General features: G+C 37.1%; 1 protein-coding gene across 1 annotated transcript in view; it reads right to left on the reverse strand.

Annotated features, from left to right (window-relative positions):
- Positions 1–13,262, reverse strand: part of LOC126299163 (solute carrier family 28 member 3-like) — a 407,308-nt gene that overhangs the window by 106,593 nt on the left and 287,453 nt on the right. Inside the window, exons 6-7 of the mRNA XM_049990926.1 lie at positions 11,817–11,994; positions 9,125–9,278 (exon numbers count right to left, since the gene is read on the reverse strand). Of these exons, the coding sequence (XP_049846883.1) occupies positions 9,125–9,278; positions 11,817–11,994 (332 nt within the window). The remainder of the gene's footprint in view (positions 1–9,124; positions 9,279–11,816; positions 11,995–13,262) is intronic.

Consider the following 13,262-nt stretch of genomic DNA (forward strand, 5'->3'; position numbering starts at 1 on the left):
TGTATGGGGCATTCGGATGCAACAGTGGTCAAATTTTGCACTGCATGGGAATACGAGGGCAAGATCATCAAAGTTCTGGTTGACAATGTGTTACTACCATGAGGGACAATCACTGAACTATGCATCAAGCACACTGTAACCCCTCGACATCTACGCCTGTTATGTGAGAACATGTAATGGATTTCCTGCAACATTCTATGTCATCCCACACCATTGGTCAGAGACTAGCAGCAACTGGAATAAGGAACTATCATCCCATATATAGGCTTCCATTAACACCACAACACAAACAGCTACACTCCTGGAAATGGAAAAAAGAACACACTGACACCGGTGTGTCAGACCACCATACTTGCTCTGGACACTGCGAGAGGGCTGTACAAGCAATGATCACACGCACGGCACGGCAGACACACCAGGAACCGCGGTGTTGGCCGTCGAATGGCGCTAGCTGCGCAGCATTTGTGCACCGCCGCCGTCAGTGCAGCCAGTTTGCCGTGGCATACGGAGCTCCATCGAAGTCTTTAAAACTGGTAGCATGCCACAACAGCGTGGACGTGAACTGAATGTGCAGTTGACAGACTTTGAGGGAGGGCGTATAATGGGCATGTGGGAGGCCGGGTGAACGTACCGCCGAATTGCTCAACACATGGGGCGTGAGGTCTCCACAGTACATTGATGTTGTCGCCAATGGTCGGCGGAAGGTGCACGTGCCCGTCGACCTGCGACCGGACCGCAGCGACGCACGGATGCATGCCAAGACCGTAGGATCCTACGCAGTGCCGTACGGGACCGCACCGCCACTTCCCAGCAAATTAGGGACGCTGTTGCTTCTGGGGTATCGGTGAGGACCATTCGCAACCGTCTCCATGAAGCTGGGCTACGGTCCCGCACACCGTTAGGCCGTCTTCCACTCATGCCCCAACATCGTGCAGCCCGCCTCCAGTGGTGTCACGACAGGTGTGAATGGAGGGCAAATGGAGACGGGTCGTCTTCAGCGATGAGAGTCACTTGTGCCTTGGTGCCAATGATGGTTGTATGTGTGTTTGGCGCCGTGCAGGTGAGCGCCACAATCAGGACTGCATACGACCGAGGCACACAGGGCCAACACCCGGCATCTTGGTGTGGGGAGCGATCTCCTACACTGGCCGTACACCTCTGGTGATCGTCGAGGGGACACTGAATAGTGCACGGTACATCCAAACTGTCATCGAACCCATCGTTCTACCATTCCTAGACCGGCAAGGGAACTTGCTGTTCCAACAGGACAATGCATGTCCGCATGTATCCCGTGCCACCCAACGTGCTCTAGAAGGTGTAAGTCAACTACCCTGGCCAGCAAGATCTCCGGATCTGTCCCCCATTGAGCATGTTTGGGACTGGATGAAGCGTCGTCTCACGCGGTCTGCACGTCCAGCACAAACGCTGGTCCAACTGAGGTGCCAGGTGGAAATGGCATGGCAAGCTGTTCCACAGGACTACATCCAGCATCTCTATGATCATCTCCATGGGAGAATAGCAGCCTGCATTGCTGCGAAAGGTGGATATACACTGTACTAGTGCCAACATTGTGCATGCTCTGTTGCCTGTGTCTACGTGCCTGTGGTTCTGTCAGTGTGATCATGTGATGTATCTGACCCCAGAAATGTGTCAATAAAGTTTCCCCTTCCTGGGACAATGAATTCACGGTGTTCTTATTTTAATTTCCAGGAGTGTATGTTTGGATTGGTGTCATGACTGGGAGGCATGGAATACTGATGAATGGCATCACATAGGGTACAGCAATGAATCGCAGTTCTGTGCTTCCCAAGATGACCACCATTGGTGAGAAGGGAAGAGATATGTGGAATTTTTTCATTCTTACAGCGTTTTGGAGAAACACAGTAACGTTAGTCCTAGTGTCAGGGTGTCGGAGCCACTGTGTCTGACTTTAGGTTATGAGTGGCAATGATTGAGGGAACTCTAACGGCACACGAATATGTCATGGATGTCCTGCATCCTCGTGTGTTACATCTTGTGCAACACTTTGTGGTGCTGTTTTTCAGTAGGACAATGCTATTCCACACTTTGCACATGTATCTACAAAATTTCTGCATAATGCTGAGGACTCTAGTGGCTGGCAAGATTCCCAGGTCTGTCACCTGTAGAACATGTGTGAGACCAGCTCAAATGTGAACTCTGTCCTGCTGCCTGTATCCAAAATATCAAGAACCAGTTACAACTGTCAGTGCCAGATTGCATCCAGGACAGAGAGGATACAATGTTTGACTAATAAAGAGGCTCAGACTGCCAAATTCTTTGTAAATCTGACTCAGTTTTGTAATCACTGAAATAAACTGTGAAGTTTCATTTCATTTCATCCTACACATCTGGGAGATTTGCTTTTTCCTCTCAGGCAGCATATTAAACATTTTCATATCCAAGCATGTAATATACTTCATGCCAATTTGATGTTTGCTGCATGCTGACTTCATGGTGCTGCTGTTTTAATGGCCAGCAGTCTAAAAAGTTGTAAAACTTAGGAATAATGATGTCTTTCCCTGTGCCATTATTATTATTATTATTATTATTATTATTATTATTACTGTTCTAATCAGCCAGTTAGGAACCACAATAAGCCTTCCTTGGCATTCTCACATCTGTCCATCTTCCTCTTGAACCAGAATCTTTCCCACAACACACTGTGGCTTACGTGGTCTTATTCTGTCCACTTCACACCATTTGCCCTCTTGATGGGTTGAAAAAGTCAATATAGTGTTCTTAGGAAGTGTCACTTATATGTGTCTTCTGGTTGAACACTCATTTCTTACAAAATTAACACCAAGAATTCAAAAAATGCACTGCAGTAAACATTATTAGAACTTTTTTAAAATCTTTCTTATCATTCATCTAGCGAGGAACTGCTGTTTTTGGTTTTGTATCAAAGATGTTACATATTCTCTTAGTGCACTGCTAGCTGTCCATCTGTTTTATATGACCATATAAGCAAACTCTGCATTTATACATTCCATTTATGGTGCTTTCTATTCTTGGGTGTGTCTTTATAGATCTCATTTTTGTTATCTAAATCAAATATTTTTGGTAAAATCTGTCTCACTTTTCATTCTAATTTATCGAATAAACAAATTTTGGGCAAAGCAAGACATCTGGACTCATACAGAGGTATTGACTTGATGCATGTGTTACTATGATGAATTTTTGCCTTTATTGAAGTGTGTTTCTTTTTCTTGGATGATCTGGAATGCAATCTACTTTCATGTCTCATGGTGTTAAGGTATCTCTATCAACATCATTATAACTGAGTTCTTTCACACAGATACTGAAATTTGGTAACATAATTGATTGACTCATATATGTTTGAAGCTTGACATTACTTCTCTCTTTTCAGAGGATAAGTGTAATCCTGTTTATTCAACTACTTTATTCAGAACACTAATGTGCTCTGTTGCAGCTTCAAAATTATCTGTAATCACAGTCATGTAAATGCTAGGAAGTTTATTTCTAATCAGTTCTCAATGGTATGAACAAGCCCCTTATTTACAATGTATTATGCCACTCCTGTATAGCTCTCTAGGATGCAGTTTCAACAAGTGTGGTGACAATTTAACTGTTACATTAATCTCAAAGAGTTCAGAGAATCATCCTTGTAATTTAACTTTTGACTTCATAGAGGTCAAGGTTGGCCTTATCATCACTAACAAATTTTCATCTATGTCCATTTTAGTGCTGAAAATGGTCTTATGCTGGATATGTACCATTTCTTCTGAAGTATTTTTGTAGTGTGCAATTACTGTGGATTCTTTACTAGATGCCTTATTATTCTTCAGTCTTAATATTTTGCTTGACCTCATTGTAATTTGGGGCACATGTCAGTAGGTTTTATTCCATGGGTTTGTTGCTTATGGTAGAGTTTAATGATTTTTTACAGTTTAATCTTCAAAGTATTTTGCTAGTTTTTCACAGGTTTGTATATTTGAGACTGCTAGAGTCATGTCTTTCCCTTGGAAGCAAATGGGAGCAGCTTATGTCCTTGAATCTACATTCTGAAATTTCTTTAGTTTTCACAGGGCTAACTGTTCCCTTTCACCCTTGCATTAATCAAGTCAAATTAACAAATTAACCTTGCTGTTTGAGCTAATTTGGTTTTATATTTTTCCAGCCTTCCAATGAATATGGTTTCCACACAATGGTGTTTAAATTATCCTTCACCGCTTATTCACTATCAAGATTCCACCATTTTTTCAGCTTTTGTAATTTCTTTTATTGTGCTGATAAAGTCAGTTTTACCAGTTGAATTAATTGTTTGAATTCAGTCTCTTTGTCTCTAACTATTTTTGTATCAAAGTGACACATGATTGGCTTGTTCATTTTTCTGTTAGAAGGAATAGATCTGAACTTAACAACTGACATGTGATGGTATGAGTCAGATTTCATTTACTTTTTGGACTCGGCATCCACTCTTCCATGTATTGTGACATAATTTATTTGAAACACTCAGAGACTTGTGTTTGGGGATCGCTGCATATTTTTTTCTATGCAGGTAGCGGAACTGTGTCAACATTAGACGGTGACTATGGTTCCCACATAACTAAGGGAGACATTTTAAATTATTGGCTTTTTGTGTGCAATGCAATATCGGACAACCTTCTTTTATTTCTGGTCTTTACCTGCATTTGGATTGAAGTCAACCATTAGAATCATGACATGGTGCTTGAGATATTCTGGAAATGTAGGTGCTACAAAATTTACCTGTATTCGCAAAGTCTTTGTGGTTTTGGCTGTTATTTAGTGCATATCACTGGTTAACATACGTATATATTTTATTTGCACAGCACATGGATGGAAAGAAAATCCTACCATTTACAGGTTCAAAATTTGAAACATATATATGAAGCTTTTTGCTAATTGCACAAGCTATACCAGAAACAGGAGTTTTGAATTCCTATCGTCCATGCTTTGTACTTGAAGGTATGACAACTGTCTGATTCAGAAGTTTCTTCATGTTTGAAATAGATATGTTTCAAAAATATTAGAGAAATATTATTTTCATGAAGAGCTCTGCTCAGCTGTCCCACTTTCCAGTTTGTATGAAAGAATTTATGTTGCAAGCTTTGTGTCTGATTTGTATTTCCAAGGCATTTCAACTCATCTATAGCAAGATGTTACACACAATCTAGAATCCAAATGGGATGCTTTTGCCACATGTCAGAAATGATGGACTCTTTTGAAAAGTTATCACTTGTGGTAATGTTTTGTTTTTGTTTTGTAATCATGCTTATAGAATTTAAGTTTTTGTTGAGTAATTACTAATCTAATCAATTTTTCATGTCTCTACCATATGCCAAAGCCTCTGACAAATGCTCACCTGAAACACCGAACCAGTAATATTGTATGGGCAGTGCAGTTACCAGCTTTTGTCTACAGAGTGCCATAGCCAAGATGGTCACTTCTAAAACTATGTTGTTGGCTTTTAAACCAGCCAGCTATGTTTCAAATACCAATAAATAGTAATTTGCTATGTAGAATCAATCAACACAGTGCTAAAAAAACAAACTTCACTTACTGTAGTCACATTTCACTTACTGCATTGGCTCAGAATGCTCAGTCAGCTATTTATCTGCTTGATCTTAAAATTTAGATGACTAAATGCCAAACTTTTGTAATTAACTATGCATTAAAACAGTTATTTGCATTTCCATTAATGTGGTAGAGTATTATGTGGAACATGTTCTTGATTAGTCATCCACATGAATAATCATAGCTTAAATGTCTGTGCAATCCACACTTGACTATCATCCCATTATATCCTGCAATCAATAGTAATGTGAACCATTTTTACCTGCTACTAACTATGTTGCTTCCAGTATCAATCTGATCAGACAAATCTGTATGACAGTGTGGCAACAGGATCAACTCTCTCTCCACAGGTCAGTAACTGTCTACTCAATTGCCATGAATCTACTGCTTCCACAAATAACTATGCACTCTCTGCACCAATATAATTATGTACCTGTTCAACTAGTACATCTGTACATCATATTATTTCTTTCCGGCAGCCTTTTGGTCATTAATATTATGCAGGCTGCTCAATGGAAGCACACACCCCTGAATCATATCTCGCTGCTATGGGAGACCATCAAATTAAATTTCTACCAATTTCAATACTGTTGCTTATATTTTCAACCTGACAACAAATCATTCAGTCTCAGAAACAGATCAGTCTTCGATCATTCTTCATTCACACTTTTACCCATTTGTCTTTATCAATTCACTTTTTTACTCTCCTTCTGTAGAATGTCTTGCATTCATCCACTAATTCATATGCCCACCATCTGTGTGGTTACATGCTACAACAACTGGCAGACACGAAGCTCATAAATCCAGGAGACTTACTGTAGTATTTAAAATATTCTAAATTCTTGGCAGAATGATATCAAAAAGAAAATCTTACATTAAATGTTGTGACTCTGTAAATAAATGAAAAACAGATCAAATATAAAACCACCAGGTTCTTGTAGATTAATTGTTGTTTTCACTGTTCATGTCACAGTCTACACTCACCAACATTGGTATTCTGGTTCTAAGGCAGCATTTTATTTCCAAAAATGCTTTTTAAGACATTGTGATAAATTTTGTGTCTGCTCACCGTCATCTAAACACCCATTTTGTGCATGGTCCTCAGAATATACAGTCCCAGTCAAGCCATTCACATAATTTTGTCTGATTGTTATGCTCCCACTGACAACTTTTCGATCCAACTGACCATCACTTTCATTGCAGTAAGTATAGTCTGTTTTCCTATATTACATGCTCTTCTACCCTCCTCCACCACCTTTCTACAAGTTCTCTCACTTTACTACCAGTCTCTCTGCTCTTATGGTTCATATCATGAACTTTACCACCCTTAGTTCCCTAATGATTTGTGTGGCTCATGGCATGGTGCAGGTTTTTCTGGTTGCTGACATTTTAATAGCTTGCACAACAATTTATTAAGTGAACTGTTTATCATCATCATCATCATCATCATCATCATCATCCTCATCATCTTACTGTAGATGCATATTGTGTGTCTGTGTGAAATATAATTCTGTGTTTGTGTTTTTGATAATAGGTGGAGTGATGAAACAAAAGGTATATTTTGAAACCCAGTGTTTGGCACATTTCCTTCTCCTCCCAAATAACATAAAAATGCTATCAAAAATGTCAAATATTGAATACAGTTTTCCTACAGTAACTGTGCTGTGATCTATACAGGCCTGATTACAAAACATCTGTCCACCCATATCAATAACTACTACTGCACAATGGCCAAGGCCAAATCTGACCATTCAATTTCAGAGCACTCTTATCATTAAGGTGTCTCAACTTCAATAGTTGCATAACAATCCATCTCATTCTGATCTACCCCTTGTCCCCTATGCAACAGTATTTTGTCTGAACTGCAGTGTTAGTAACAGTCCCTCCCATCCATTCTTCAGTTCTTCAATCATCCTAGCCTGAATTTTCTCTAGTCCTAGACTTCCAAATGCCTCTACTCCATTCACAGTCCCTTTTCTACACCTGTGTTTGTACCTCATTACTTCCTTCCTCCATGTCCCTACTGTAATTTTCCCTAATATTTAATTTAATTATATCTCAGAAAATTTCTCAGTTCATTTCTTCCCTCTGTGCCCTCTACTCTCCTCCACACTAAATTTAAATAATATTTCTCCTCTCTTTTCCACTACCCTCCAAGGCCTTTGTGTGTGCAACATCTGTTATTGTGTCTGCAGCTGTTGGAGCTGACCCTGCTTATGCATTCCTACTCCAGTTTCAAAAGCCACAGTGTTCTTTACAGTTTTTATGTGTCTCTGGCAGTGTGATTATTATGTTTACATCAGTTACATTCTATTTTTAAAAAGCTTACTGTACTGCTTCAGTAGCAGAATTATTATTATTATTATTATTATTATTACACACATTACAGGCCTTTATTAGACCACATGAAGCATTTATGATTACTTGTTCTTCCAGTTTTCCAGTACTCTTTCATTTGTTTGCTAAAGGCCCTTTTCCTTTCTTTGGTCCACTTTGGTCTCTGGGCTTTAGATGCTGTGTCATCTGACATTACTTCCCACTTGTGTATATTGTGTCTACAGACACTTTTGTCTGTGATGTCCACTGAATCAACCTGTGCTTTTTCAAGATAAATTTTGACTTGTGCCATCCAAGGTGTAGTAGTTTTGAGCCTCTGTGTGTATCTGAGTATTCTGTTGGTGCATCTTGTCTGTGGGAGTCTGCTGATGTGGCTGGAAAATTTTTGTCACCTTTTTCTGATGTCTGCCACGAGGTTGGACAACTTCTCTGTGGTGTCTCTGGAGTGAAGCGTGTATCCTTCATCTGTGAGTTTTGGTCCAATAATTTTCCTGATAATATTTCTTTAATCTGTGAGGATCTTCTCTCAGTCACCCTTTGTGTGTTGTATCAGTGTCTCGCAGGCGTATAGCACCTCAGGTTTGATTACAGTACTGTAGTGACAAATTTTTATGGAGGTGGACAGATATTTTTTGTTGTAGATAACCTGTGTTTTGTATAAGGCTCTCTTTATCTTCAGAAAACTGGTGTTCTGTGTGATTATTAGTATTATTATTATTAATTTACAGCTGAGTTCTTTATTTTGATGATTATTCTAGTGTACTTTTCCCAGTCACTTGTCACTATAATTTTAGTTATCATCTCAAAGGTCTTAGTATATAGATTACACACTTTTTCAGGAAAAGTTTATGGTGTTATATGGAATTAATAGTCAATGAATCTGTTTATGACTGTTAACCATTGTGTGCATTTAAATGATTTATGTTGCATTTTTTAGCCATGTATTACAAAAAACACAGAGTAAACAGCTTTGGTAAACTTTTCTTCTTATTTTGGGCCTCTTTTCTAAAAAGGGATTACAGTATTTTTTGTATTCTGCTTCTTTAAATTAATTTAGAATGCATCTATTATTTTTCCATACAAATAAGAACATTAAATGAAAATTTTAGACATTCTTTTGGAAAATCGCTAGATACTAATGAGAAAATACATCAAAAATGTATTTAATCAGTCAAAAAACCATAATTTATTATAGTTCTAGTTATCTCACCTTTCCAGGATGTCTGGAGAATATGAAGCCAAGCACTACATAGACAGCAAGGCCTGCCAGTGACATTAATCTGTTGCTGTCATTTTTTGTGTCAATAAATACAAATATTAGCAAGGCTACCATTGGAACAATGTCCACTGTCCACCTGACTGCTCTGCAAAGTAAAACAATAAAGTTCTAGACGAGACAGAAGCCATTCTAAAAGCTATTTTCATCCTACCCAAATATTTGCACTTACAGGTTAAGCTGCCTGTCTGCTTAAACATGAAACTACATAGGAAAATTGCCTGCCAAAAATTGTAAGAAATTAGAAGTATTAGAGCTTTATTCATGGAAAGACATCTGAAGAACAAGCCATTTACTTGCAAAACTTCATAATTACAGAAAATATTATTAAACAAAATGTAATTAAACTGAATAATAATGAATGAAAATCAGTAATTAAAATCACAAATATCTTTCAAAAAGCGTAATAATTGCTAACTAGATGTCAGTATTGTTTTTGAGATTGTAAGAAAAATGTTTGACAGAGAAAAGTATGTGTCTAAAGTAAATTAAAGTTTTCTGATAACTTCTTTGACATTATAGATGAATTGTGGAGTAGAAACAAGCAGTGTCTGAATGCCTAGTACATACCTCTTGAGAATATCCAACAAGCAGTTAGCAAAAAACACATGTAGAAGTAAGGAAGAAAAAGAGAGAGAGAGAGAGAGAGAGAGAGAGAGAGCTAAAATCTTTGAAACCTAACATTAAGATATGGCATGATTCAGGTAATAATCTTTCTCTAATGCCCAAACTGCAGTTAGATATTAATTTTAATCATATCCACATAACTTTTCTGTAAGTTTCATGTTTCTTAATGTAATGGCTGACAGCACCATGTATGAAATAAGTAACTAGAAAAATAGTTCTGAAATCCTGTCTGGTTTGCAATTTGCCATCACTCTCGCACAAAAACACCATTATTTATTCACAAAACTCAAAACTAAATCTGAGATGGACTATTGCAGACAGTCTTCAGGAATATCAAGATGAGAAACAGACAGAATCGAAGTCATGAGAAGGTAAATGAATGTGACAAGTGTGGTTATTGAGTTCATGTGAAAAAAAATCTCATATGTCATGGACATATGAATTTGGAGGAGAGATTGCCATGACAGATTATGAAATGGGAGGAGAAAGGGAGGAAACAGGGAACCACTAAGCACATGGATATAAGGAATTCAGACATCAATTAAAAGAGGAAATACTGAAGAAGTTTTATGGACAGATAGGGACAAGTGGAGAATAGAAATTAAATTTTATGTATAATCTTGGGTTACTAGAAAATTTAAATAGCTTGTAAAACTAGTAATAATCTAGGAATAATAAAAAACCACAAATTAAAGCATGTTTCAAGCAAATTATACAAGAAAGATGTGTGACATAACTGCTACGAAGTTCACTAACTGTAAACTTATAATCATGTTCAGTGATTGCATAATGAGCTCAAAAAAAGCTTCTGAAAGTATGAGATTTTTATTGTAGAGTTGGAAAGTAAAATATAAAGAGAGCTTAAGTAGTTGAAAAGACATAAAATAAGGATAAGTTGGACAAATAATTCCTAATCTATGGCCAAGGGAAACAAAAAAGAAGTTGAAACAGCATTTAACAGGGACTGTAGCACAAAATATGGAAAACCATTAAAGAAAATGCCAAAAAGTTTACCTAAGCACGTTTCAGCTGAGAAATATTTAAAGTATAGGTAATCATTTGAAAAACCAGTATTGAAGTTAGATGGTTTTGGTGCTATGAAAGCCAAATAAATTAACATACATAAAATTAAGTTCTCTTACAGCAAAACAGATTAGGTCTGCAAAAGGAGATTCCATATGGCCAATAGTCCTGTCTGTCTGTGACTACATCTATGGAAATCTTTTCATCATAAGAATTCTAGCACATCACTTGCACATGAATTAACAAATTACAGTAGTGTTCACACAAATAGCTCTAACCTTCATGAAATTGAACTTAACCTATGATGGGGCTCTTGAAGTAGTTGTCATAGGAGTAGATTAATACATATTTACAACAGGGAAACACACAAAGTTATTAATCACAAACCAGGGAAGTGGAAAGCTGTAGTGAGCAATTCTTAAGAAAGTTACTGTGTTAGGTGATAGTAAGAAAATTTTAACAGTTGAGTGAAAAGAATTTTAGCTAATGTGGATCTTTTTCAAATCATTTTCCAAAAAAATTTGTTTATTTGACAATTTCCTCATGTGTCTACATGTACATGAATAATCCATGGATTTATGTAATTCTATGATAGAGTTTCTCACAAATATCTTTATTTCATTTGAATTATGTGATATGAAGGAGTTACTAAAAAGCAGATTAAAAAAATGTTTCTATCTTTCAGAAATATTAGCTCCTTCCTCAAAAATTCATAGGTTTCAAGATGAAGTAATAGTTCTGAAAGCTGTGTTAAATCTTTCTCTGTTCCTAAGTGGTACTGGAATTTTGTGTATTGAAGGAAGGCAGGGCCTACTGGTCAGTCATTCTTGCTCCTCACAATTTTACAATTCTCCTTTTGGTACAAATAATTAGTAGGATGACACAGTGGTTGTTGTTTGAGTCATATAAAATTCTGAAAAATGTTCTGCACAAACTAAATATTTTGAACATAATGTAATTATTAAAAAAAATTTACCTTCTTTGCCACTGCTTAGTGAAACAAGGAATAAGAGGTGAATGTTCTCCCTCAAAATATTTTCTGAAATGTTTCTTCAGTATCCTTTTAAGAGGATAGTAAATGGCAATTGTATAGCCAATCACAAAAATTATTATCAACATTCCTACACCAGAGCACCAATCCATATCACATGAACCTAAACAATAACATCAGATCATGAATAAATGATAATTTTCTCAACTATCAGGTACATAATAACATAATGAGTGCACTGAGTTTTTGTATACCATGTGCCTATGGCTGCTGCTAAGTATTAACATGCCATATATGTCATTTTTTTTTTAAATTTTAAATAGCAACTTAGTTTGGAGCTGCAGTACAGAAGAATCAGCAGAACAACTAAAAATAAAAGTATTAGCTGCCATCTCTAAAGCTAATGCTTATGTTACTATGTACAGAAAACTTGAGTTTTTTAATTTCTTCTTAACATAATCTGTATGGGCACTGATAGCCAACATATACTGGTAATTCATTTACACAAACCAGACAAATTGTTTGCAAAATATGTTAATGATTAAGTGGAATACTTGGGCACCTCTCTTTTTCCCTCTTATACTCTGCAGGTGCTAACTATTTTATGGTTAACTAACATCTAGAACCATAGTGTTTCTAAAATTCTTCTATTTATCATCATAATCAGCATCACTTATTGTTATTTCTTTTCCATTTTCACCAGGCATAAGCTACCTCCCTCACTACATTATTATTATTATTATTATTATTATTATTATTATTATTATTACAGAATGTAAAAACAGAGTTGCCAAAGGTCATGAAGTAACTACATGAGCACAAGCTATGTTTCATTACCGCGCTGGTGTCAATGTTAATAGTGTCTGTCGACTTTGTGCTCCATGATCAAATGATGACTTGCAGTCAATGCCATCATCCAATTTACCAAGGTCCCATGTGTCCAGTAGCCTCGTGATATTAGATTTAGTAGTTAGTACATTAATTGGTGAACAGCTACCTTCATCCTCAGTACATGTGCACAAGCAAAAGCACTTTGTTTGTCCTCAACATGTCCTAAGGTGAGTGGAGATTGATGTAACATTTTCCTCCCGGTCATTGTCAAAAGAACCCAAAATCATGTTCCAATTACAGCCCACAGCATCAATGGCACCACTGCCCTTTCTGTGACATCTGTTTTGCATATCACAAACTGTAACCTTCTCTTGGACTACAACTAACATTTTTGGTTTAGATGCTTTTGTGCTTTGTGGTTCTCAAATTCAGGGCCAGGTAAATCTATTTTCAGCTGTGATCCCATTCATTGAACTTGATACATCGTGTGCAGAATTTAAATAGCTTTTTGAACCTATATTATGATATGCAGCAGGGTTCTTGGCCCAAGTATCCTTAAAGAAATTGGCACTGCCTAAGTGTACAGTGGCTTTTGCCATG

Source organism: Schistocerca gregaria, chromosome X (genome assembly GCF_023897955.1).
Source record: "Schistocerca gregaria isolate iqSchGreg1 chromosome X, iqSchGreg1.2, whole genome shotgun sequence".
In the NCBI taxonomy this organism is placed as follows: domain Eukaryota; kingdom Metazoa; phylum Arthropoda; class Insecta; order Orthoptera; family Acrididae; genus Schistocerca; species Schistocerca gregaria.